This window comes from Rousettus aegyptiacus, unplaced genomic scaffold (assembly GCF_014176215.1).
Source record: "Rousettus aegyptiacus isolate mRouAeg1 unplaced genomic scaffold, mRouAeg1.p scaffold_m13_p_7, whole genome shotgun sequence".
Lineage (NCBI taxonomy): Eukaryota > Metazoa > Chordata > Mammalia > Chiroptera > Pteropodidae > Rousettus > Rousettus aegyptiacus.
This window is the reverse complement of record NW_023416310.1, coordinates 59,358,519-59,385,533: the sequence shown is the minus strand read 5'-3', so window position 1 is coordinate 59,385,533 and position 27,015 is coordinate 59,358,519. Positions and strand designations below refer to the sequence as shown.

The 27,015-nt window shown below is 33.4% G+C and overlaps 2 protein-coding genes, 1 non-coding gene and 2 pseudogenes across 11 annotated transcripts in view; 4 read left to right on the top strand and 1 right to left on the bottom strand.

The window, feature by feature from the left end:
- RANBP2 (RAN binding protein 2) overlaps nt 1-1,497 on the top strand; it is a 54,965-nt gene extending 53,468 nt beyond the window's left edge. For both annotated transcript variants that reach the window (XM_016162970.2, XM_016162971.2), the window contains one exon: nt 311-1,497. In XM_016162970.2, the coding sequence (XP_016018456.2) occupies nt 311-616 (306 nt within the window). In that variant the 3' untranslated portion in view covers nt 617-1,497. The remainder of the gene's footprint in view (nt 1-310) is intronic.
- Nucleotides 1,498-3,472: 1,975 nt separating this feature from the next.
- The window catches only part of CCDC138 (coiled-coil domain containing 138), a 78,156-nt gene continuing 54,613 nt past the window's right edge, over nt 3,473-27,015 (top strand). The window contains exons 1-9 of one of the 8 annotated variants that reach the window (XM_036224766.1): nt 3,473-3,652; nt 4,756-4,813; nt 6,052-6,172; nt 7,842-7,966; nt 9,038-9,222; nt 16,679-16,837; nt 20,066-20,185; nt 24,020-24,097; nt 24,193-24,300. In XM_036224766.1, coding sequence (XP_036080659.1) covers nt 3,560-3,652; nt 4,756-4,813; nt 6,052-6,172; nt 7,842-7,966; nt 9,038-9,222; nt 16,679-16,837; nt 20,066-20,185; nt 24,020-24,097; nt 24,193-24,300 — 1,047 coding nt within the window. In that variant the 5' untranslated portion in view covers nt 3,473-3,559. Of the gene's footprint in view, nt 3,698-4,755; nt 4,814-6,051; nt 6,173-7,841; nt 7,967-9,034; nt 9,223-16,678; nt 16,838-20,065; nt 20,186-24,019; nt 24,098-24,192; nt 24,301-27,015 lie in introns of all 8 variants that reach the window. The other 7 variants (XM_016162978.2, XM_016162977.2, XM_016162974.2 and 4 more) reach the window with 7 other exon arrangements.
- Nucleotides 9,229-16,670, top strand: LOC107519866 (annotated as a pseudogene).
- Nucleotides 23,109-23,211, bottom strand: LOC118605837. The gene has a single exon (XR_004952247.1). It is a non-coding gene; the product is annotated as a U6 spliceosomal RNA (small nuclear RNA).
- On the top strand, nt 24,307-26,369 carry LOC107519865 (annotated as a pseudogene).

Here is a 27,015-nt window from a genome sequence, read left to right as displayed (position 1 = left end):
ATTTATGTTTCTCCTCTCCTGTAATTTTCTTAAGATTTCTTTAGCTTTTTCACACTTTTGTTAGTGTCACCACCCTAACATCTTATCTCCACAAAAACTTTCAGGCTAAAGTGGTTCAAATTTCTAATACCTACTAGAATTTGAGAGTGGAAAAAAGATGATCATTTTTGTCTTCATTCTAAAAATAGGTATTTCTTAGTTTCTAACCACATTCTGAAGCAAGCTGAGTGTTTAGGATTTATTTTGTAGCAATTAATTCTTTAGTGTATTTCAGTATTCAGGCTTCCTATTAATCAAAATCTTTTTTCAGGGGGGAGATATCACCAAAAATGATGGAACAGGAGGACGGTCCATTTATGGAGATGAATTTGAAGACGAAAATTTTGATGTGAAACATACTGGTCCTGGCTTACTGTCGATGGCTAATCGAGGGCGGGATACCAATAATTCTCAATTTTTTATAACACTGAAAAAAGCAGAACATTTGGACTTTAAGCATGTAGTATTTGGGTTTGTTAAGGATGGCATGGATACTGTGAGAAAAATTGAATCATTTGGTTCTCCTAAAGGGTCTGTTAGTAGAAGAATTAGTATCACAGAATGTGGACAGATATGAAATCATTGTTTTTCACAGTAAATTTTACCTGTATACACAGTTGAATTGAAGCTTAGCTGTTATGATAATATGGAAATTATGTTCAGCTTTTGAAAATGAACGTTTCCAATGTATAAATGTAAAATTGCAGCTTATAGCTGTCGTCACTTTTTTATGTGTTATAATTGACTTTGCATGGTGTGAAATAAAAGTTTAAACACTGGTTTATTTCAGGTGTACCTGTGTTTATGTACTCCTGACATATCTGTATTAAAATGGAATAATACTAATCTTGTTAAAAGCAATATAGGCCTTCTCATACTATTGAAGGAATATTATATATGCAATTTAATTTTAATTCCTTTTAAAATATTGGACTTCCTGCATGGATATACTTACCATTTGAATAAAGGGACCAAAACTTGGATAATTTTTATTTTAGATTTGAAATATATTTGGTAATTTTAATTATTGGTGTGTTCATTTATGCATATAGACTCACGAATGGTAGAGCCAGAGGGTAGAGACTTAACCAAAGTGCTCTTCAATAATCCTGCACCTCCTGTACAGTTAACTTCTAAGTAGAATACCTTCTTTTCTTAAAATGATATGTAGCTTCCTGTGCCCTTTCAAAGGTATTGTATACATTTTCAACAAGTTAAGTATATCCTTAGATTTTTCTTTTTAACTTTTCTGTTATCTGTTTCTACTACCTCAAACTGCAGCTTGGTTCTGATAGAACTTGAATTTTCCCTTGCAGTTATTGTGATAAAGTATGAATATATTAAAAAGGTCTATACCATGTTCTTTGGTTAAAGATTTGCTTTATACTAGATTGTTGCAGTACCTTTTTCTGGTGAATTTTGTAGCAAAAATAAAGTGACAATTGTTAACAGCCATGACATTTAAAAAATTTATTACTGTGCATCTAACTGTTTGTTTGTTCTAGAACCACAGTAAGAAGGACAATTAAAGTTCTATAAACTTAGACTGCCACAGTGCTCCTAAAGAAGTGACTTTCTTCAAGTTTGATATACACTGAAAATTTATTTGGGAATGGCTTGTGTCAAAAATGAGTTAAACTGCTAATAAAGAGGGACATACTTATCGGCCCATTCAATACAGAACTATAAAGAAGCTATTTAGAGTGCAAAATGTTGTATATTCCAATCATTCCAGTCACTAACAGTGACTGCCTTTTGCCCTAGAGAGTTCTTCCCAGTGAAATCGCCTCATTTAGTAAAAGACAGTGGAGTTTATTCTGTTCTTCGAAGAATGGAAATAAGCTATCCTATAATAAAATAACTGTTCAATCACCAAAGGAGGAAAGGGATGTCATGTACGGTTTGTGTGATGAGTGATGGAAAACCACTACTAAATCCACTTGGCCACAGCCAGATAACTGAAATAAACCTACCCCAGTTGAACTACATGAACCTTAAAGAGAACCACGGACATGTATGCACATCTAATAGTAAGAATAGGCATTGTAATATAAGTATGTAAAGTATAATATACATGTAATATATATTGCCATAAAGTATGTTGTAATTTTTTAGCTTTTGTGATTTTAGAATAAATTCTAAGTAAAGGCAACTGCACTTTAGAGACTAAAGCATTCAAATTATGAATCAAAAAGCTTTAAAAACTAATACTTTGACTTCAAATTTAGTAAAAATAATGAGTAAATCTACTTTTCCAGTTTTAGTATTCCAAAGATGCTAAACAGTGGCTTGAGGCTTTTTTCCTTTTTGGGGGGGGACATTTTTTAAGAAAGACTGTCACGTTTCAGGAAAGGACTTTGTGATTTTTCATTGTTATGTAATTGATGTATAAACCTATATGTACTTTTAAAAAGAACTGGCTTGATTTTATATTGGCTCATTAAATTCTGCTTAAAGATAGAATATAAAGAAGTTCATTAATTGTAATATTTAATACTTTATGACACGAGTATTGGTTTAAATAATTTTCAGATGATAACTTTTAGATCTTATAAAATTTTGGCAGTTGAGGAAATTTAAAGAATCCAGAGGATCTAGTTGTTAGTCCAGACATGCTGTTGAATACTCAATTTAGAAAAGTGAAGGATTATACTAGTGTAGTGTGAATGAGAGTTTATTCAGTTTTTCACCACTTAGTTTCTGTTCAATATAGGATTGAGGTTGAAATACTATGCCAATAAATATTGAACACCTGCTAAATGGCAGGCACTGGGGAAATCTACTCAAAGTACATACTCAAGAAGCTTACATTCTAATACTATTTAATACTCTGTTAATGCCACATAAGAAACAGGCCAGTGGCACAGAAAGTAGGGAAATAATTCTTCCAAATTGCTACGCTTCACGGTACAACAGATTGATTTTCCCTCTTTTAATATTAGTTAGCAAAGGCCACCTTGATTATGTCCGAACACGCGCTAAATGTATACGTCAGATACCTTATAGGCAAGAGATGGGCGTCTTTCTAGGTCTACCCTCGTGACCTCGTCGTGTGTGGACATATCTCGTGTGCTTCGTGTACACGCGATACGCAAGGGTTAACAAAGAAGGTGGTGACTTCTTCCCTAAGCTATGGACCCCTGAGGCTGCGGCTGAGCTCACTGTCGGCGCAACCTGGTATGGACGATCGTCTTTTGTGTACCTTGGACACGACAGAGGAAAACTGAAGTAGCAAAAAGACATTGAAAAGATTAAACACCATTTATCAGCCCAAATAACAAACTAGTTAAAGGAATCAGTCATTAAATCCTCCGACAGAAAGACACGTACTGCAGGGACGTTTTCAACACGCACAAAGCGGAACAAACTCCTTAGGCTCCGTCCCAACGTCCCTGCGCCCCACGAGGGGCGGGACCGTGTCCTGCGTCCTCACGCACTTCCGCTGCGTGAGCGCTGGCGCTGTGCGTTCCGCTGCAAGTTTGAACGCTGTTCCCGGGGAGACAACGGTAGTCTCAGTGCGATGGAGCCAAAGGTGGTCAAACCACCCGGGCAGGATTTCGTCGTGGAGCGTTTGAAAAGTCGCTACGGACTTGGAGGATCCTTCCTTGCCGAAGTGAGGCCTCGACTTTCCTCCTTGGGCTTTTCCGCGGGCCCGCGGGCGAGCTCTTCCTAGTGTGCAGTTTGCCCCCCGCCCCTCAGCTCCAGCCGGGGCGTCGGGCCGAGGTGCAGTAGGCCACCGGATCTAGAGACATTCACCAGAAAAACGGGTTTGCCGAAAATTAGCTAAATAGAGAAAAAATAACTTATAGCCACAGATGTGTAAACGATGAGTGGATATTGCTACATATACGGGATAAACAAATTTTCTATCAGAAAAATTTCTTATCGTAACCTTTTGAAGGTTTATGTTCTACAAAGAGTTGTTTGACATGGTTGAAAATATTTTTGAACATTTTTACAGTAACGAGTTCAAAAACAATTCCTTTAAAAGGCTTATTTTGAAATAATTTCAAACTCTAAAAAGTTGTCAGAATAATACTCTTTCTTTTGTGCACTTAGCTTGGATTTACCATTCCCTTTCTCTCCCTCTTTTTGACTCCCTTTTCATAAATACATTTTTTTTCCCTGACCTGCTTGAGGGTAATTTGCATCGTGACTCTTTACTCCCAAATATAAATACCGAAGTGTGTTTTCCTAGAAATAAGGACATTCTCTTGTATAACAGTAGTAATAATTTTGAGAAACTTACTATTGGCAAAGTAATATTATGTAATGTGTAGTTGATATTAAGATTTCACCAGTTATCTCAATAATGCCTTTAAAAAAAAGAAGAAAAATTTCTAGTGCATATCCAATCTAAGAATGAGCATTTTATTTGGTTTATTTTGGAAGAGTGTAAGATAATTATGAGACTCACTTAGTTTTTCATTTTTTCTTCAGTTTGATTTAGTCTGATGATACCTCATGTTTAGATATCAGTTATACATTTTTGGCAGGACTGCTACATGAATGACGTATGGCTTTCTCTGTCAGGAGACACATGATGTTGTTTTGTCCCATTACTGCCGATATTAACTTTGGTCACTTGGTTAAAATTTCTCCACTGGTCTAATTACAAGTCTAACCTTTGTAATTATTACATAATTTGTAGGGCACTATTTTGAGACTGTAAGTTGATTCTTAGTATATACATTAAATGTCATTTTTTTTTTTCAGTTTGATTTTTCAAATTTTAATCAGGCTAAATATAAAAGAAGAACTTTAACTTCCTCAGGTAAGCCAATAGAGAATTTTGTATATTTGGGGTTTTAACAAATTGAACTTAAGAGAAATGATTTTAAAAAAATGTTTAGACTTTTAGCTATTGCCAGATATCTTTCTGATACTAAGCTTTTTTCAGTCTGGTAAACATGATTTTGGGGATGAATGTGTAAGATGTCTTTAAAAAGTAAATTGACTTTTTCAGTGTTTTGATTACAGTATTTCTGCCTTTAAATATATTAAAAATTGGGTAAAGAAAACTAATTGTTAATTTTTAGGCATAAACTTTTCCAAGTTATTAGAATAGTAAGTATTGCACTGGAGGAATTTATCAAATAAATTCCTTGATAAAGATAATTATACTGTGCGATTGAGTGGTTGAACATGGTAATCTGTGACTAACATGTATAGCTAATTAACTATTAGTGTTTTGATTTGTTGATACTTCTTAGACATTGTCTTTACTAGTAAGTATAATCGTTGAACTTTGAGATGGTTGCAACAAAACAGTAGTTAATATCTTTAAATGTTCATCAGATGGTGGATTAGAGAATTTCCTTTTCTTCCCAAGTTTATTTCATTTTGAAATCTTATTCAGTATGAAAAATATTTGTTATTACTGAATCTAGTATCTTAAAAATAAATTAAAATTGTATTTTAGTTTTGAAACTTGCCCTAAAATTTCCAAACTTCCTATATAATTTCCAAAATATAACTAAAAAAGTATAGCTCATTAAACTTCTGAGGGCCAAAAAATGAGTGTTAGAGAAGGGTGCATACATTTGAAAGTATTTTTAAATAAGTTGTCAGAGATGCTATCTTTTTCTTTTCTTCCCCACTGAATTTAGAGGCTAACAATGTATTAAACAAATATTTAATATTTAAAATGTATAAAATTTAAAAATAAAATGTTTAATGTTTAGTCTTTCCACTTGTTCGTTGTGTGCTTGGAAAAATTTGCATAATTTCTCTGGTTCTTAGGTTCCTAACCATTAGACTAAAGTTAAAAGCACCTATTCTGCTTCACAGGGTTGCCAGGATTAAGAAAGGTAATGGATGAAAGCATTTTTTAATCAGTAAAGTGCTATAGTGAAAATATAATATTTGATTCCTGTTTTCTAGAAATGCCCGATGGGGAGACATAGAAATAAGAAATCATTTAAATGTTGCTGCCTTATCTTTAAGGAGCCTAGAATGAGATTATTAGTATCTGATCTTAGTATTCTCTAATTTTTTTTTTTTTATTAACAGGTGACTTGGATATCTACTCATCTGGAGATAAAATTGGTTCCTCATTAAGGTGTTATTCTGATGAAAGAAAGCATCCCATTACATCTCTTTGTAGCTCATTCAAGTACTTAAATGGGAACTGGTAAAGTGCCCTGAGTCCTTAGGTTGCTATCCCTGCAGTGTCTCAAAAAGCTAAGAGTGGATTGTTTAGTGTTTGCTTTTCTATGAGAGGAAGTATAAGCAGTTTGGAGCTTGCTGGATAGTAGTGTGTGTCTAGTAGTGTGGTAAGCAATGGATTTCAGGTAGTTGAGAGAGAAATTGAAGAAGTCTGGGGAGATATTAACTACAAAACATGTTATGATGTAGTCCTGGGCTGTGAGGGGTTAACAGTTTTGTAGAGGAGATTTTACCCTGGGTGAAAACAAGTATAAAAACAGTGGACGCTAAGGTGAAATAAAATTCTAAATTGAATCTTATTAAATGTCAAAAATATGTGGCAAAAAGTACTCTAGGTATCAAGGAAGAGAAAACATTTTGAAATAATGTTAAACCGTAAAGGTACATACATGTACAAATGAAATATTGAGATAATTATGGAGAAAAAAAATATAATCGTACCTAAAATATCTATATGTTACTAAAATAATTGATATTTAGGAGCTTGAATTTTTTTATATAAATGCTTCTCTCAACTTAAATGAATTAATCCAAGTAAGGTGCTTAGAACTGTTCTGTGATTAGAAAAGCATTCAGATATGCTATTTTCATCGTTATTACTGTTTGGCACTCATAAAGTAACCTAGTTGATCTGGATTCAGGATTTGGGCATGAGGCAGATTGAATACAGAATAAGGAAAGTGAAAATTGCTTTAAGATAATTATGAATTCATAGAAATTATTTTCTTATATTTAACTGCTAGTTTTATAATTTTTTGTTTTTATAAATGAATGCTCTGGGTGTAATTTCAAATTATAATTTGAATCTTTTGGACTATGAAGGGTTTTTATAACGTTGGACAGTTTTTTCCACACTCTCTAGTTTTAATTTAGAATTATAGTACAGTCCAGCACAATAGACACATGTTACTATTGAGAACTTGAAATAGTGCTTGTCTGAATTGAGGTTATGTTGTAAGTGTTAAATATACATCAGATTTTGAAAATAGATTAAAGAATGTAAAATACCTTAATTTTTTATGTTGGTTATAAATATGATAATCTTTTAGATATACTGGGTTAAATATAATATATTGTTAAAATTTCACCACCTTTTTATGTTTTTAATGTGACTATTAGAAAATTTTAAATTACCTTATGTGGCCTGCATTATATTCCTTTTGAACAGCACTGCTTGAGAAATTTCAACTTTGAGATCATCTTTTTGGAGAGAACACCTTAGATTCTAGTTCTCCACCTTTTACTCGTTTTGTCACCTGTCAGTTATTTAAATGATTAGGGTTCAGTTTCTTCATGTTAAAGAATAATTCTTTTAGGTAAAATTATAGATAATAATACCTGTTATAACTACCTCAAAGAAGTCTTAAGATTGAAAAGAAAGAGTTTGGCAGTTATAGAGCATTCTACAAGTATATGTAGTTTTAAATTAAGCCCATTTTTATATGTAGGAAGATACTTGTAAGTTTTCAGAATCAGTGATTGTTACTTTTTACATTTTTACTTTTGCATTTTAAAAAATGTTTACTTGTTCCATTTTTCTCAACTGTGATGCTGTTAATGTTTGAAAAGCAGTTTTATCTTTTAAAAATGCTATTGTAAACTTCCAGAATACTGTGATAAAATTTTTTTTAAAGCCTAGATAATGAACTGGATTCTTCTCGAGATTTGAAGCAACGGGAAACTGGAGAGTTAACTGAGAATGATCATAGAGTTAATAGCTCCAAAATAACTAAGCAGTCTTTTAAAGAAATAGAAAAAGGTAAAAGAAATATTCACCTTAGAATAATCATTTAATACTAACATAAAGCTTACCCCATAGTAATAAAACTGGTCCTCAAGTATCTATATTTCTGTGTTCTGAATTTTTGTAAGCCATGAGCTAGTTACTGTGTTTATTATTTAAACTAAAGAAGAGAAAAATGAATTTCATTATTTTCTAGTAGTAGTCCTGAATTTTCAGAATGTATCAAAATAAGTTGAGTACTTTTTACAATTTCTTCAATTCTTTTTCATGTCAGTATTTGTTAGGAAATGAGTATATTTGACTAATCCTTTATTATTTTAAGAATATACTCCATGTTACTTAAGGTATAGTTTCCTTAGACACTGAACTAGTAGTTAGTCTCTATGCACCTGGCTGTGTTAGGATTTCAAGGAAGGGGCAATCAGAGATGGCATCTTGCCCCTTTTGGCTGCAAGACTTTAAGAGCACTATTTCCCCATCGATAGCGTCTACGCATCTCTTCTGCTAGCATATAAAGATATAAAGTAAAGCAGTGAATATTTATGAACTCAGATTCTGGCACTAATACAAGAACATATTATTTAAAGGAAGAGGTTATAGAAATTATGTAATTGCATGATTATATAATTACAGACATGTAACCTTAAAAACAGGCAAAAAAAAATCTAAAGCTTTTTACATAGATAGTAAAAACTAAAAAGAGGTTGACAGTGATTAACACTATATTTGAGTTAGTGGTTAATTTGGTTTAGGTGATGGGGGATTTCTGAGGTTAACTACATTTCTTGGTCTAGACAGTTAATATATGAGTGTTTTCATGCATGTTTTATCTTTTAAAATAATTTCAGACTTACAGAAAAGTTACAAAAAGAACACAAAAAAATTCTATATAGTCTTCACCCAAATTTTCTAAATGTTAACATTTTACCACCTTGCTATATCATTTTTTCTCTCTGTTATATTACTTGAAACTTTTTAACAGTACAATAACTCATATTTAAAGTAACTTCCTGAAGATTACTTTATCTAAGAATATTTGAAATTGTAATTTAAAAATTTATAATTAAAATTTTATTTTCTTAGCAGTTGCCCAGCCAACTTATTTAGCCTCAAATTCAAGAAATTGGACCGAATGTTGTAGTGATGCAAGTGACTCGCCTTTGAAATGTGTCACCTATCCAAAATCTGAAGCATCAAAGAAGGGGAGTTTACTTCCACATCAGATCAATCAGATATATGATGAATTATTTCAAATACATCAGAAACTGCGGGTAAGAACTAAATACTAGATTGAGAGAATTCAGAGATATTTATTTTCTAAGCACCAAATGTTTACAAAATTGGAATACTACAAGGTATTTACTTCATTTTGGTTATTTTCATGAAGTGTGTCAAGGCAAGATTGGAAGGGAACAAACCCAATTTATTGGAACAATTGAAAGGAAAAATGTATGGGTGAGAGAAAAATATAAACTGATTTTTTTGTGTATAGGTTTAATTTTTAGATTTTAGACTATCTTGTGTTTTATGTTTATTCTTTGTCAACTCTTACCAATATTCAGTTCAGAACAGTGGCCTTTATGTCTTCTTTGGGATTTTTTGTTTTTAAAGGATATAATTTATGTATTTATCAAATGTCCACTAGGTGGGAGTACAGAAGGAAGCAAAGTTTATGTAATACACAATATGTTATATTTCTATACACATAAAATAGTTTAACATTTTTTTTAAATGCATATCTCATTTTGTCTAAATAATTTAGATTATAAATACCGTAGCATTTCAGGAAAGGATTAGTTTGTTCTAAAATCACTGGGGAAAAGTTCAGGGAGAGACTTAGCTTCGTACTTGACTGAGAAGTAGAATTTAAAGAGAGAAAGGAGTGGGGAGGGCATTCCAGGTACAAGGAATTGGAAGTGAGAGATTTTTAGAAAGGAGTGATCTGTCAGATTGTAAATTTATTAGTCTGTCTGGGGAAAAAAATAGTGAAAGCACAGACTGGCTTTTAAGCAAAGGAATGCCAGAATAAAAAATAGTATATTAGAAAGATCCTTTGCTGATGATTTATAAGATAAGAAGCAAGATTATAAGGATATATTTGTCATCTGTAGCAAACACAATAAAAATATAAATATTTAATTTAAAAAATGAAGTACAAGGGATTCATTTGGTTTAATCTACAGTTTAATCTGACTCAAAATTACTTTGTGGTTTATTGTGCTAATGATCATTACGTATGTACATTTTTGTCATACTACATAATTTCATTCATTCAATAAATATTTGGACATCTGTTAATATGCATTTGCATCCTCAGTGTGGAGTATATAGAAGTAAATGAAATATGTATGGTCCTTGCCTGGTGTAGCTTATTAGAAATAAATTGTAAATACTTATATAATTACAATTTTATAAATTTAAAAGACATTGGTACAATATGAGCACCTGATTGGGGTAGATTGAGAAGTTAGGTAAGGTTTTTCTGAGAAAGTAACATTTAAGTTAAACCCTGAAGGATGAGTACAGGGTACTCCAGTATAAGGGGTACATTCTAGACTGAGACTTTCTAGTATAAGAAGCCCTGAGGCATAACATATTTACTCAAGGAAAATGTATTTGATAATTGAGGATTTTTAAAGCAGTGAAATTATATAACCTAATGTGTACTTAAAAAAAATGGACTGGAAGGAGACAGGTGTGGAAGTTGAGAGACCGAATAGAATATTTTACTGTAATAACGCAGGTGAAAGATAACTGTAACTTGGACTGGGGTGGTAGCAGAGAAATGGAAATGAATAGAGATTTACTTTAGAGGTAAAATTGACTGTGTGTTTGCTATAGATGATAGATAGCCTTATAACCCTGCTTCTTTTTATCTTATAAAGCATTAGCAAAGGATCTTCCTAATGTACTATTTTTTATTTTGTCATTCCTAGGCTTGATAGGATGATTTGGATGTGGTATAGGGAGAATAAGGTGTTTAAGATGATTCCCATATTTTTGGTTTGTACAATTTGGAGAAAGAATTGACTTAGGGAGCCTTTCCTGTTGCAACTTATGTAGAGTTGGCTCACAGGTCTCTGAGACCCAAAAGTTGAGAGCTGCTTCATACCCAGGGGACTGGGCCTGGCAGCTCAGTGGCTGTAACCATGCCACAAAATGACTATACTGAGTTACACCATAAGCACCGTGGATTATCATAAGATTATATCATGAGATTGGAGTATCATGAGAAAAAGAGAAGGAGATAGACACTCAAGAACATTCAAAAAAGGCAAAAAGGATGATCTCAAAGCTAAGCTCTACCATAAATAGCACAATGATGAGAAAATACAAATAAAAAAGACTATCAAGATGCATGAAGAGAGAAACACCAAAGAATGATGAAAAGATTCCTCAAAGAGCAGTACTTGGACAGAGAGGGATTGTCTCAAGCAAAAATGCTTTTCCAATATGATTAAACAAAAATGAAAAGAGAAAGTTGGAAAATGGGAAGTCTCTCTGCTCAGAGTTTGTGCCCATGGAGAAAGAGAGGTATTAAAAGTTGTTCAAATAGGAAAGAGAAAGAAGAAAGCATGGAAGAGGATTGTTACCATGGTCTGCTTTGTTGGAGACGACTTTACTCAGAAATCACAGAAATTGAAAGATTCATTAGCCAATGGGCTTACATTTCAAGAAGACCCATATAACACATCCTGAACTGAAAGCCTTTTGCCTGCCAATACTTGGTGTAAAGGAGAATCCCTCATCCCGACTTTATACAACTTGGGTGTTATTACCAAAGGTACTGTCATTGAGGTGAACATGAGTGAGTTGGGCCTTGTGACACAAGGTGGCCAGGTTATTTGGGGAAAATATGCCCAGGTTACCAACAGTCCTGAAATGATGGATGTCTAAGTGCAGTCTTACTGATTTGACAGCACCTTCATACAGTTAACTCCTTACAGTTATTGAAGACTCTGCACCAATCAGGAAAGCGATCTTTATTGAGATTGTACTGAGTACTAAAACAGCATACATGTCTGCAGTCATCAGAGAACTGATTATTCCATTGCAAATAACATTCAAATGGCCCAGTTTTACAAATTGGTCTTTATTTGGGGGTCTATTTAGCATTAGATGTTCATGACAGTGAATGATTAAAAATGCAGTTATAGAAATATAAAAAACATTGTTTAGGGAGAAAGATTGTGATTTTAGTTTGGAATGAATTAAATGTGAGTGTTAAGTGGAGATATATTGTAAGTACTTAAATATATCAGCCTGGCAGTCAGAAGAACATAGTTCTTGGATGGATATCTAAATTTAGGAGTCATTTACAAAGAGATATTTGAAGCTGTCACCATAGTTGCAATCTAGAGAGGGTAGGTAGAGTGTGAAGACGTGGTAGTCCGATGGTGTCTTGAATTAAGATGAGGACCTTAAGGATAGAGAGAGATAGGTTCTAAATATACTTAAGAGATTGGATCAATATCTAAGATTGTTTTGATATGGGAGGGTTTTGGTCAAAAGCAAAATGCATATTTTGGCTATTAAATAAATGATGCTGCTTTTTTGTTGAGGTAGGGAACAAAACTGGAGGAGAGGATTAATACTCTTTTTTTTAATTTGTAACTTTTTGCAGGAAAGAAGGAATTATAAATATCTTCATTTTCATTGGTTTACTAGGGAACACTATTTTAGTTTTTAAAAGTTTATAAAATACGATATAAAAACCAACTATAAAATCAACTGTATACCCATTGTTCGTATTTTATAATGCTAACATTAATATTTCTATTTGATATTTCTAAGGAAATGTTTCAGTTACATTTGACACATCCTTCTCTCATCCCATTCCTCTTCCCCTTTTCAATATTAAATACTCCCCTGAAAGTGGTGTAGATCTTTTCTGTCATGTTTTATCACTTTTATGTGTTTATATGTATGTATTTTTTTGAGTGTTTTAAAATTTTTCACAAGTAATGATATATTGTGGACATCTTTTTGTAACTTTCTTGCTTTATTCATTATTCTGTTTTTGAGAGTTATATATTTGGAAAATGTCAATCCAGTGAATTCATTTTAACTGCCATATAGCATACCAGCCTATAAATAAACCACTATTGTTATTTTTTTATTTCTCTATAAATATACAAGATGGAATCTATCCTTTACAAACAGTTCTGTTTAAGTACCCTTAACTTATCAGAAGAAATAGTAACAAGGTACTACCAAATCATTCTCCAGAGTGGTTGTGCCTGTTTGTTTATGTTCCCATCAGCAACATCCTGGAATTCTCTTTTTCCCATAGTATGATGGATATCTCACTGATACTCATTTTCTGCCTTTGAGTAATAAATCCATTAATATAATTCTCTCTGAATTCAGACACTAATGATAAAACCATGTTTTCAAGCAAACGAGGATAGTAATCTGTGGTAGCATATCCAAGGCCTTGAGTTAGAAGACCAACAACTTTTATATCAAATCTGATTGTTGAAAGTATAAGAGATAACAGCCCTGTGTCCAGAAATTATGATTCAGTTCACCAGAGTTTTGTGGATCTTTGTTAATTAGATAACATCAGCACCATATGAGAATTTTTTTTAGCTTTTATCATATGCTAGGATAAAAGAATTCCAGCCAGTATTTGCCAACAGTTGACCAATTGTGGGGGATCTTTCAATGATTGTATTAGAATCCATCTCTTTCAAGGGTTGTACATCTGCCTCAGGAACTGCTGGAACTGAGGCAAGTGAAAGCAGATGTCTTGCTGGGTTTCCAAGTGGAGGTCGGTCCCATATAGAAGCTTATGCATCTGACAATCAGAAAAAAAGGCTTATCGAATCTTAATCCATCTCAGAAAAAAGGAAAAAGTGATATACCTTCCCAGTGGCCTGCCAAGCACTGCAAGAAACAACACATCAAATAGTTCTGGAGTCTGAGAAGTCCAAAATCAGGGTTCTGGCAGATTCAGTGTCCGGTGAGAGCCCACTTCCTAGTTCATAGACGGCCACCTTTTTGCTGTGTTTTCACATGTTGGAAGGTCCTCTTTATTTTATTTTCGAAGTGTACAATTCACTTATTTTTAGTATATTCAAAAAGTTATGCTACAGACTCCACAGCCAATTTTAGAATATTTTCGTTATCCCAATAAGGAACTCTACCCATTAGCTCTCTCTGATTTCCACCCCAGCTCCCTTCAGGCGTAGGCAACTACTCATCTACTTTCTGTCCCTGTAGAGTTTCCTGTTGTGGACTTTTCATATAAATGGAATGTTACAGTATTTAATATGCATGACATAACTGGCCTCTTTCACATGATACTTTCAAGGTTCATCATGCTGTAGCAGGTGTCAATACTTTTTATTGTCGCATAATACTCCATTATAGGGATATAGCACGTTTTCTTTATACATTCATTAATTAATGGACATTTGGGTTCTTTCCACTTTTGGGCTATTATGAGTAATGCTGCTCTGAACATTTGTATTTCATATGTATGGACATATGCTTTCATCGCTCCTGGGTGTATACCTAGGAGTGGAGTTGCTGGGTCATATGGTAGTCTTATGGTTAACCTTTTGAAGAACTGTCAGACTGTTTTTCAAAGTGACTGCACCATTTTACATTCTCACCAGCAGTGTACGAGGATTCCACTTTCTCCTCATTCTTGACAACACTTGTTGTTTTGATTCTAGCCATTTTAGTGGTTGTGAAGTGCTATCTCCATTGTGGGTTTTTGTTCTTTTTAAGTTTACTTGGTAAACAATATTTTATCAGTTTCAGGTGTACAATATAGTGATTTGACATTTATATATCTTGTGGTATGTTTACTACACTAAGTCTAGTAGCCATTCTTTACAAAGTTATTACACTATTATTAGCTATATTCTCCTTTATCTTTTTTACCCCATCCTTCCACCCCCCTCCCCACACCTACACCCGCACCCTCGCCCCTGGCAACTAGTTTTCTCTTCGTTTCTAAGCCTAATTTGTTTTTAATTCTACATATTTGTGAAATCTGGTGGTATTTGTCTTTGATTTATTTCAGTAGCCTCTAGAGCCATCCATTTTGTTGCAAATGGCAGGATTTTGTTTATTTTTATTACTGATCATTGTAGTTTTGATTTGCATTTCCTAATGGCTAGTCAAATGCAGTTTTGGACATGTTCGTTTTGTGCTACCTGAAAGCATGTAGGTGGAGATGTTAAATAGGCAGTTTGGACTTGAGTTTGGAGCTTGGGATAAAGAACTGAGCTGTCGTAGGTTGGAAGCAATTGTCACATACATGACTGTTTTAGCCGTTGAGTATATGGAAGCAGGCAGAAAGTGTGTGAAGAATGAGAAAGTAAGTGGCTTAAGGGCAAATCTTGAGGAACCATAGTCATTAAAGGACAGTAGAGGAAGCAGAACCTGCAAAGGAGGTTGAGAAGCTATGGCTAGAGAGGGAAATGGAAAACTGGGAGAATGTGGTGTCATGGAAACCAATGAAAGAGAAAGAATATTTTAATTTGGAAGAAAGGGACAATAGCATAAAACACTGTTGAGGGACTCAATCAAATTAGGACTGATTTTGTAATAGGTAAGCCATTTCAATAGGCAGACATGGGGTGAGGCCAGATTAAAGTAAATTGAGTGATTGAGAGAGAAAGAAGGCTCAGGAAGTGTAGACAAAGTTTTAAAGAGGTTTGTGAAGGGGAGGAGGAGATAAGTGAGCGGTGTCTCGAGATTTCATTTCAGATGAGCTGGAAGAGATTGAAAATATTAGAGGGATAGTCAGCATAGCAGTCACCATAAGAAGGCAGAAAGCAATGAGATCCTGAGCCTACCTTTGTAATAGAGAGTGAAGGAGAAATGTCTTGAGGACAGGTTGATGTTTCCTTCTGTCTTCCATTTTTCCTGTGAAGTTAGAGACAAGGCTGTCTGCACAGAATAGCATAGGGAGTGATGTTATCAAATTAAAGAATGGAGAAAGGTTGAAATAGACACTGCGGAGGATGGGAAATAGAGAACCAGCCATGAAAGTATACAAAGATTTCTGGGCTGCATTAGAAGGTTTGAGTCCATGAATTCACAGTGGTACTACTTTACATGGTGTGTAGTTTTTCTCCAGTGATATTTAGTAGTGTAGCGTTGGGGCATAGAAGGTGGTTACTACTTTAGTGCAAGGCTGGAGTCTTTCAGCCCAAGGTGATAGAAGCACCAGGAGGTAAGGGAGTGGAGAGTATAGGTAAAAGAGTAGACTATTAAGTTGAAGTGGATCATGAAGTGAAGCTGGATAGGGGATTGATACTGCATAGCAGCAGTCCCCAGTTTTTTCTGGCACCAGGGACTGGTGCTTCTATGAGACTCTAATGCCTGATGATCTGAGGTGGTGCTGAGGCTATGCTACTGGCACTGAGGAGCGACTACAAATACAGATGAAGCTTCGCTTACTGGCTCACCGCTCATCTCCTGCTGTGGGAACCCCTGCTGTATAGTACTGATCCATTTTGGATGCCAAATTCTCTTCAGTTACAGTAGAATTTCACAATAGTATCATGTTATTTTGCAGCAAGATAGAATTTCTGTACAAGTTTACTTGCTGTACTAGTCTAGCTATTACTGTAATCCAGATTTTTCTTCATATTCATGTAGTCCTAAACACCATTTGCTTAAGCTACAATTTTAGTAAATAAAAATATAATTTGTAGAATTTGTGGATATACTTTTAAAAACACTTAAATCTGACATTTGATACAGTGTGAAACTGCAGCACAACAGGAATTTGCTGAAGAACTTCAAAGGCGAGAACATTTTTTAGTTGAAAGAGAACAACTGCTGTCCAGGCATGAAACGGCTTTGACTAAAATTAAAGGTGTCGAAGAAGAGGTTCTTACAAGATTTCAGATTATCAAGGAGGTAACTATATAGCATTTGATTTGAGTTTCTCTTTTTCTTCTTAATTTAAATTCACTAATTAGTAGCATTTTGCCACATTTGCTTAATTTTTTCTTCCCACTCTCCCTTTCACGCACATATACACATTTTTTATTTTTCCTGGACCATTTGAAAATAACTTGCAAAAATCATGACACAGCACCCTAAATACTTCCTTAATATTATACTTAATTTTAGGAGTACGTTATCTCCTAAGTACGTTCTCCGTACCATTATCATATTAGGAAGTTAATGCTAATTAAATAATTTAATATACAGTCCTTATTAATTTTCCCAGTTGGTCCTCACAGTGTTTTCTATTGCTTTTTCGTTTTATTTTCTAATTAAGGAACTAGACATGATACATGCATTATATTTGATTTTTATGTCTTATCTCTTCAAATCAAGAGTAGTCAACTTGACCATTTTTGTCTTTTGGTGTGACTTCTTTGAAGACGCTAGGCTAGCAGTCTTGTAGAGTATGGTATATTCTAGATTTGTCTGATTGTTTCCTAACGATTATATTCAGATTAAATATTTGTATGAAGAATATTAAATTATATCTTTGTTTCATATCAAGAATCTGTTCTGTATGTATAACTTACATAGAGTAAAATTCATTGTTTTGAAAAATACATGCACAGTCTATAATCACCACCATAATGAATAATAATTCCAGCATTCCAAAAGTTTTTTTATGCTCTTTTGTAGTTAACCCTATCCCTCATCCTCAACCTCTAGCAACCATTGATCTGTTTTCTGTCCCTGTAGTATTACCTTTCCCAGAATGTCATATAAATAGAATCATTACATGATTTTATCTTTGGTTTTCAGCAGCAGTTCAGTTATGCCGTATCTCCACATGCTTTTCTTTGCGTTTATCCTGTTTGGGTTTCATTTGAATTTGCAAATTTATGTCTTTCACCAATATTGGGAAGTTTTCAGTCAGTGTTTCTTCAAATATTTTTTCTGTCCCAATTACTTTCTCTTCTTCTGGATTTCCAGTGACTCATAGGTCTTTTACTGTTACCCCATAGATTTCTGAGGCTCTGTTCCCATTCTCTCATTTTTTCTTCTGTGTTCTTAAGATTTGATAATGTTTATCTGTCTTTATGTTCATTTTCTTCTTTCATTTTCATGTTGCTATTGAGCTCACCTTGGTAAATTTTTTATTTCCTGATAAACTTCTAAAATTTCCAGTTATGTTCTTTTAAAACTATTTTTAATTTTTCTCATGAGAATGTCTTTCTATTTGCACTCATTTATACTTACCTCATGGAACATATTTAAAGATCTAGCATCTGGACCATCTAAGGATTGACATTTTTTTTTTTTTTTTTTTTGGAAGACTTAGTCACGTTTTTCTGGTTCTTTGTATGTCCAGTGACTTTTGGATCGTATTGGAGACCTTGTAGATATTTAGTTGTGTAGATTCCGGATCCTGTTGTAATCCTCTAGAGAATGTTAGGTTTCTTTATTTTTTAAAGCAGTCAGCCCAGTTAAGTTTAGGCCAAAGTTCTTTCTCACCTGTGGGTGGTGACCCAATCTCAGTTCAGTTTTCAAAGCCTTTGTAGTGTTGCTTTGGAGTTGTCTTGTTCATGGGCCACATAGGGGTTAGTCTGAGACTCAGACAATGGATTAAATCTTAGTTCAGTTCTTAAAGCCTTTGCTATGCAGCTTATTGTGGGTCTTTTCCATACTTCTGGCATTGCAGGTATGGGATTAATTTGAGACTTGAGTGTTTTTTTAAACTGAGATCCAATCTCTCTCCCTTTGCTCTGCAGCTTTTGGTCTGTGCCTAAGCAGATCAGAGATGACTCAGATTTTGTACAGGTTCCTAAATACCAGAGTGAAAGGATCCTCTTTCTGTGTCTGTCTTCTCTGAATTCTCCCCACATTCTTTGATTCACAGGGGCCCCTTTTCCTGCTTTCCTTTGCTCAAAAGGCAGAATTTATGTCAGAGTTTTAAAAGTGCTGCACTGATGCTGCACTTCTTAGTGGCTGGGGCCTGCCCTGGGGCAAGATTGCTAGAGAACGGGAGGGAAAAAAGAGAAATAAGGAAACTTCATTCCCCTGACGGTGCTTCTCCAAGTTTTCTTTTTGCAGTTCCCTGCTTTTGTTTACTTTTCACAGTTTTTGTGTTTTGTCTCAGGTTTTTAGTTGTAATCAGTAGGAGAAGTAGGGTGTAGTGGGCTTATCTTGCCATAAGTGGAATTCATATTGTATGTTTTTAATACCTTTTGGATGAGGACAAATTTGGACAAATGAGAGTATTAACCTGATTTTTAAAGGAAGCATGTTTGTTACTATATATCCTGTTATTTAAAAAATCATTTAATGTAATGATAAAATTACATAAACCTAACTTTTCTGGATGATTGGATTTTTAAACGGTTTTAAAGAAGGAATATTTGGATTCTCAGAGCTCTCTATACTGCTTTTATTGATTTTTCTCTTTAGATTTGTCTGTCTGCTATTTTTAAGTAAAGATAACTGCTTTATTTTAAAGGTACCTATAGGATTACTTGGGAGGAAATTGACTCAATTTTTGAATTTCCTATTTAAACTTGCTTGTTTTAATACATTACTAATAAATTGAAAGTGAAAGGTGAAAGAAACTATAAGTATTCATACTTCATATTGAAAACATTCTGTCTCATTTAAATGAAATTAGAGGGAAGGTCGATGTGAATCATTTATAAAACTGATTGAGAGCCAAATAGTTGGCTCAGAAATTTTATTATATATTTAAATTTTTTGAGATGTAAACAAATTTTAGCTACTTGATGAAAACAAGAAATTAATTTGTTCCTTCTGTGGACTATTTCTTCTCCTCAAGGGTAACTTAAACCTTAAATTTTAGTCTATAAAGCTATGAATAACTAGTCTCTTAAAAAGGATCAGAAATTCTTTGTTTTATCCCTGATGTCAAATAGAAGTTATTTCATTGAGTGTCTGAGCAGAAGCTTTATTGCTGCTTAATTTGTATATGTTTTAATAAATATTTAACAAATGCTCTGAATGCTTTGTTGTTACTTTGGTTGATTGTATAGTTTTTATGAATTAATTGCAATATTAGTCAGGTATGCTTAAATACACTGATTAAAGTCCTTTTGATTCAGAGAGTTCCAGTTTTTAATATATGTTCAGTAGTATTAGTGACATGGAATCTTTACTTAATTTTTAGATTTGATTTTTTTTTCCTCCTAGCAACGTGATGCAGAAGTTGGGTACTTAATCGAAGTTCTTAAGGAAAAGAATAAAGAAAACAAGAGACTAAGGTCTTCTTTTGATGCAATGAAAGAATTGAATGATAACTTAAAAAAACAAGTAAGACCTATTTTAATATATATTAGTTTATAAGACATTCTTAGAACTATATATACTTAACAAATTCTAAGTCAGTCTTAGAACATATTCTGACTAGAGAAAATTTTGGTTAACTTTGTTAGCTATATTATAAAATACTTCCAAATATATTCTTAAGCTTTTAATTTCTCATCATCTATTCTGGCAACCAGCTGAGAAGTTTGGCAGTTTGAAATTTTTTTAAATAAAAAGTGATTACTAGATTTAAAAATAAGCAAAAGAAAAAACCTGATGACCTGGGGACTTTTTACTACTTTTGCATACCACTACTTATTTAACATTCATTTATTTTCTGACTATCCATTATATGATAGGCACTGTACTAGAAGGAAGGCTTCACATGTATCATATTATACTGTAATTAATTATATAAGTGTTATAATTTAGTATATTCAGTATTTAATAGTAAATTTGTATGACAAATATTTTATTTTTGAGTTTTTTTCTTTTTTTTTTAACTTTGCCAGTTTTTTTACTGAAAAAAGTGAAAGTGACAGAATATGTTGAAGAGGGACAGGAGAATGATTATGTGTGTATTTGTGTGGGAAGGAGAAGTGAATGAACAGAAATTGGGGTAAACTTTAAAAATTAAAGCATTGGACTGGAACTCTACGGACTAAAATGAAACTAAGCTCAGATTTTTAGAGGGAATTTGCCTCCTGGAATTCCTTAGCTAGTTGTGTGTTCTCAGTTTCTGTTCTTGATTTCCTGTAGTCACTATTTGTTGTAACATTTCTTCTTTACAGTGACAGCTAGGTACCTTGTTTCTCCGTCTTATTCTTTGACTTCCCTGACTTCATTTATTGCCTCCTACAATTGGGATCTGACTTAGACTTACTGTTGCCTGGAAGCTTACTTTATCCCTAGAGAAATTACTTTATCTTATCACAGTCTCAGTTTCAGACTCAAAAAAGAGAAGAGTTTCTTTAATTGGTAGCATAGGTACATCATTGCCCATTCCTATCTCTTAAGTTAATATAATCCTTAATAATTTTACATGTGCTTGCATGAGCATGTGGAGATTGGAGTGGCTTTGTGAATTATTAAGTGATTGAACCTGTGGATAATTGGATTTATGGCCTAATGTGTCCAAACTGAAAGAGCTTGGGAGAAACTCTTTGTTACCAAGTGTAAGAATGTTTTTATGATTGGTTTGTTTAGCATAGATAAAAAGTCAGCAAATATTTCTGTTAAGGAGCAGATATTAAATATTTTGGACTCTGGGTCCTATGGTCTCTGTCACAGTAATTTAGCTTTGCCGTCTGAGTGCAAAAGCAGCTATAGGCAATAAATGAGTGAGCATGGGTGTGTTTTAACAAGACTTCATTTTTAGAACAGGCAGTGGTTAGATATGGCCCACAGGCCACAGTTTACCCACTTCTGGCATGATGAATGATATATGCTTTGAAACTGCTAAATTAAAAGGTAAATTATTTCTGCGACTCATTATTATGATAGCAGTGGATATAAATAATTTTGCTTTAGTAATAATAATGTAATAAGAATAAGAATTTTCCCACTAAGTCTTGCCAAGCTGAGGAGACAAAGATTAATGTTCAAGACTCATTGGGGGAGAGTCTCAGTGAACACCCCAGGCTCACAGTCAAAAGCAAGGTTGCAAAATAGGAGATTTAGATGTAGATAGAAACCTTAAACTGAAACCTGTCTTTAACTGATCTCAGTTCCGGTTCAGATTAAGATGATCAATTCCCATTTTAAATACCTAGCAGAGGAAAGGATGAGCCCTCTCTGAAAGAAGATATTGTATGTATAAAAATTTTAATTTTTCTCTCATTCTATACAAAATTAAACACAATAAAAGATAGAACCATATGACTAAATATGAAGAGAGAAAAAACTCCAGACAATATGAACATACCTACACGTCATCCAGATATTGGAGTTAGTAGACAGTGACTTTAAAATAATGATTAATATGTTCAAGAAAGTAGAAAAATATTGATGATTTCATTAGGCAATGAGAACCTATAAAAGGGAACTAAATCGAAATTCTAAAACTGAAAAATACACTAATTTTCAAACCTTCAATACATAGCAGATGAGACACAACAGAGAACTGGGATAGTGAACTGGAACATGGTTTTAAGAAAAGTCTTGAAAATATCAAGTGGAGAAAGAATATAAAAGTCATAAAAGAGAAATGGAACCTAGTTTAAAAGTTTAATAGGGCAAAAGCAAATTTTGTGAAGATAAAATGGCCAAGAATTTTCTAAAATTGGTGAAAGATGGCAACCCACAGATTTAAGAAATTATTTTAACCCTAAGTAGGATAAATTTTGAGGAAAATCATATAGGTGCACCATTTTAAGACTGCTGAAACTTTGGATTAGATAAAATCTTACAAGTGACCCGAGAAGCATAAGATACCTTCAGAGAAGGAACAGTTAAACTCAAGATTAACTTTTAAGGACGAAATATCATGTACCTTAAACATAAATAGAATAGAGAGAAAAACTCCCCATCTTGTTGTATAAAGCCAGCAAAGCCTTGAAACTAAACCTGTCAAGAACATTACAAGAAAAAAAAATGCAAGCTAGTTTCTCATGATGCAAAATTTTTTAATATTAGCAAATTGAATCCAGTGGTACATACAAAAGATAATACAACTAAGAGAATTTAGTTGAGGAATACAAGGGTGGTTTATCACTTAAGTATTAGTGCATTACCCGATAAAAGGAGAAAAATCATTATTCTTATTGATATACAATTCAGCACCAACTCATGATAATTACTAGTAATAGAACTTCTTAATTCTCATAGAGTATCTAAAAAAATTAACAATATAATCATACTTAATTCAAGTTATTGAAATCTTTTCTCTCTGAGATCAGAATAAAATAGTTTTTACTGTTACTTTTTTAAAAAAAATATGGAATGCTTCACAAATTTGTGTGTCATCCTTGTGCAGGGCCCATACTAATGTTCTATGTATCATTCCAATTTTAGCATGTGCTGACGAAGTGAGCATTACTGTTATTTCTATTGAACATTATACTGAAAGCCTTAATCAGTGAAATAAGGGGAAAAAAGAAAGTAAGGCTTGGAAAGGAGGAAATAAGAAATATCTACAGATGACATAATTATGTACCCATGTCCATACGTAACCAAACGAGTATAGAGTTAAGCAAATTTAGGAGAACCTTTGGGTATAAACTCAATATACAAAAATCAAGTGCATTTCTATATACTAACAAGTAGTAAATGATATTTATTTAAAGATACTATAGATAATAGCATCAAGAAAATTAACTCCCAGGAATAAATCTAAAGAAAGATGTATAAAACATATATATTGAAAAGTACAAAACATTATTAAAAGAAAATAAAGAAGACCTAAATAAATTGAAGGCTGTGTTATGTTCATGAATGGAAAGACTCAATCCTGTAATGTTAGTTTTTCCCAAATTAATATGTGTATATATATTTAATCCAATCCCAATAATTCATTACACTGCATACTTAATTATTTGTACATTTTTCTGTACATACATTATAGTTCAATAAAAAGTTCAATTAAAAGATATTTCCTATTAAAATGTATACTTGTAAAATGTTAGGAGACTTGCAAATACTATATAGCATGAAGTAAACCTAGACACTATTAATGTTTCAGAGGTAAATGATGATTTTACCTGTGATCTCTAATCATGAATGCTACCTGTGTTTTATTACATTGCTTCTTTATGTAGACTAAATAATAGATTATTTAGGAAACCTGTAATATGAAATCAACTTAAAGAATATATTGAAATATCTAACATTTTCCTATTTTAGTTAAATGAAGTGAGTGAAGAAAACAGGAAGATGGAGATTCAGGCTAAAAGAGTTCAAGCTCGTTTAGATAATTTACAGGTAAGTTGTGGCTTTTGACACAAGTGAATTTTAAAATATTACCTTTGGATTTTTCTCACTTTTAATTGTTAATTCATGGATATGTACTGTTGCAGAGGAAGTTTGAGTTTATGACAATACAGAGATTGAAAGGAAATTCCCATGTTGCTCATGAGATGAAAAGCTTAAAACAAGAAAAAGTACCAGTTTCAAAAACTTATAAGGTATGACATTATTGAAAATTTCTCCACTTTAAAGCCAGAAATTTTCTTTTGCTTTTCTGTAATCTTTTATTTTATTTAGCAAACATTCTTTTTGGTATGAAAAGATTCACCATAGTAATTCCTTTATAGAGAAATATTTCTGTAACTTTTCAAATATGCTTTTATTTGCAAACACAAAAATACTTCAGCAGTTTCAGGCGTAGTAACACTGACAAGGCACAGGAATTTAAGATTAATAACAACTTTATTTGTTGAGTTTTGAGATTCCACAAGCCATCCTTATTAATTTTCTATCAAATCTGCAACCCACCTCTTCGATGGACTCCATTTATTATTTTTTCCTAAGAATTTTTTTTTATTTTGAAGTATTGATTACATACAGTAACATAATACACAGATCCTTAAATATACAGTTTGATCAATTACGACTAATGCTCTAACCTATAACTAGATACAGAATATTTTTATTACCCTATAAAGTTCCCTCATATTCCTTCCCAGTTATTCCCTGCAAGAAGTAGTTGTTCATCTGATTTCTATTACCATAAATTAATTTTGCCTATTTCCATTGAACTTCAGTCAATAGAATTGTATAGTATGCACTCATTTGTGTAAGGCTGATTTTGCTCATCATAATGTTGAGTGCATCAGTAGTTTGTTCCTCTGTATTGCTCAGTATTATTCCACTGTATGAATGTATCACATTTTGTTTATCCATTCTTTTGATAGATACCTAGGCTGTTTCTAGTTTTTGTCTATTATCAATAAAGATGATAAAAATATTTGTGTGCAAGGCTTTTTGTAGACATGTGCTTTCATTCCTTTTGGAGATATTACCAAGATTTGAATTCCAGGTCATAGGTGGATGTATAATTAACTTTAATGAAACTGCTAAACAGTTTTTCAAAGTGGTTGTACCGTTTTATACTTCTGCTAGCTGTTTGAATGTTCTGGTTGCTCTACAACTTCGCCAATATTTGGTGTTTTTAGTATTTTTCATTTTGACCTTTCCAGTAGGTGAGTAGTGATATCTCATTGTGGGCTTTAGGAATTTTGATAAATTCTCTAGTTCTTTTCATAAAATAAATTGAGGGTTTAAAGATGGCAGCAGAGGAACCTCAGCAGCAGAAGCAGGAGCCACTCTTAGGCAGTCACTCACTCAAGAGGTATTAACTGGCCTATGATGAAGTTATGGCTCAGCAGGATCAAATTCAGCACAAGATTGCTGCGCAGAACCCTCTAGTCTCAGAGCTGCTGGAGCTCAGTCTTGAACAAGGAGTATGCCTGAGGATGATATCCATCACCAGAAGATCAAGGACCTCCACAAAATGTACTCATACATCTGCAAGACCAGGCCTGATGGTTACTGCTGTTATTGAGCCTTTGGATTCTCCCACTCGGAGGTGTTGCTGGATATCAGCAAGGAATTACAGTGGTTCTAGGCTGTGTTTGCCAAGAACAAAAAGAATCTGGTGTCACAGGGCTTCACAAGTTCACAGTTAAGGATTTCCACAACAATTTCATAGACCTAATTGAATAGGAAGAGAAGCAGACCTCAGTAGCTGGCCTGCTGGCCTCCTTCTATGACCAGAGGACCTTAGACTATATCTGGTGTTCTACCTACAACTGCTCACCTCCGGCTACTTGCATCATGACAATGGTACTTCATCAAAGGTGGGCAAACTGTTAAGGAGTTCTGCCAGTAGGAAGTGGAGACCATGTACAAATAGAGTAATTACATCCACATTCATTGCATTGGCCCAGGCCCTCAATGTCCCTGGAGTCCAGGGCTTGCAGTGAGAGTGGCAGTACAAACCTGCACATCTTTCCTGATGGCTCCAAGTCCAAGACCTCTATTTTACTGTACGAGACCCTATGATTTTCTGTACAAATAGAGCTGACCCCAACCTGCCACTTAACTGCCTGCCCTCCCCTCTGCCAGACACCAGACATGTACAAAGATTTTTTCGTGGTTGTAAGTGGTCATATTTCATGACTCCCCCATCCCACTACCACCTTTTTCCTGGCATACAATCTTCCATGGATATTGCTGAAAAAAAAAAAAAAAATTTGTTTTAATTGAAAAGAAATGGGAAAAAGTAGAGCTTTTATACTCAGGTACTCAAAATGTTTGGAATTTTCATCTAAAGATTTTATTTGAAAAGAATTGAGATTAAAAGTTACTTTTGTTCAAAATAATGTAACTGTTTTCAATAATCTGATTCTATTTTCATGTATTGCTATCTGCTTAATGTTGCCTTTTTATTAGTTTTTTTAATTCATTTTATATTTTTCTGTCTTTTCAGATTTTTAAAACTAAATCTGCATAGTTCCCTGCTTAGAGTAGATATGTGATAAATGTTGAATTAAATTGACTAAAAGTAATTCAAAGACGTTCTAAAATCAGTCTAACTGAACTTATAAATTTTTCATGACATTCTGTTTTTATTTTTTTCCTCTCATTTTGGTATACTCAGAGAACAGAATTTCCAGGGGAAAAAAAAATCATATCCTGTTTATAAAATGTTGTAATGTAAAGACAAAGGAAGAAACAACATTTTAAAGAAGAAAATATAAAGTTCCATGGTGAAAATCATTTAGCTTTGAAACCTTTAAATTTATTAAAATCTTTTGGTTATCGTGGTTCATGCTCTCAAGGCCAAGTTTATTTTTGTTATCAAACTTCGATAAAGAATTTTTAGGAAAGATCTCTGT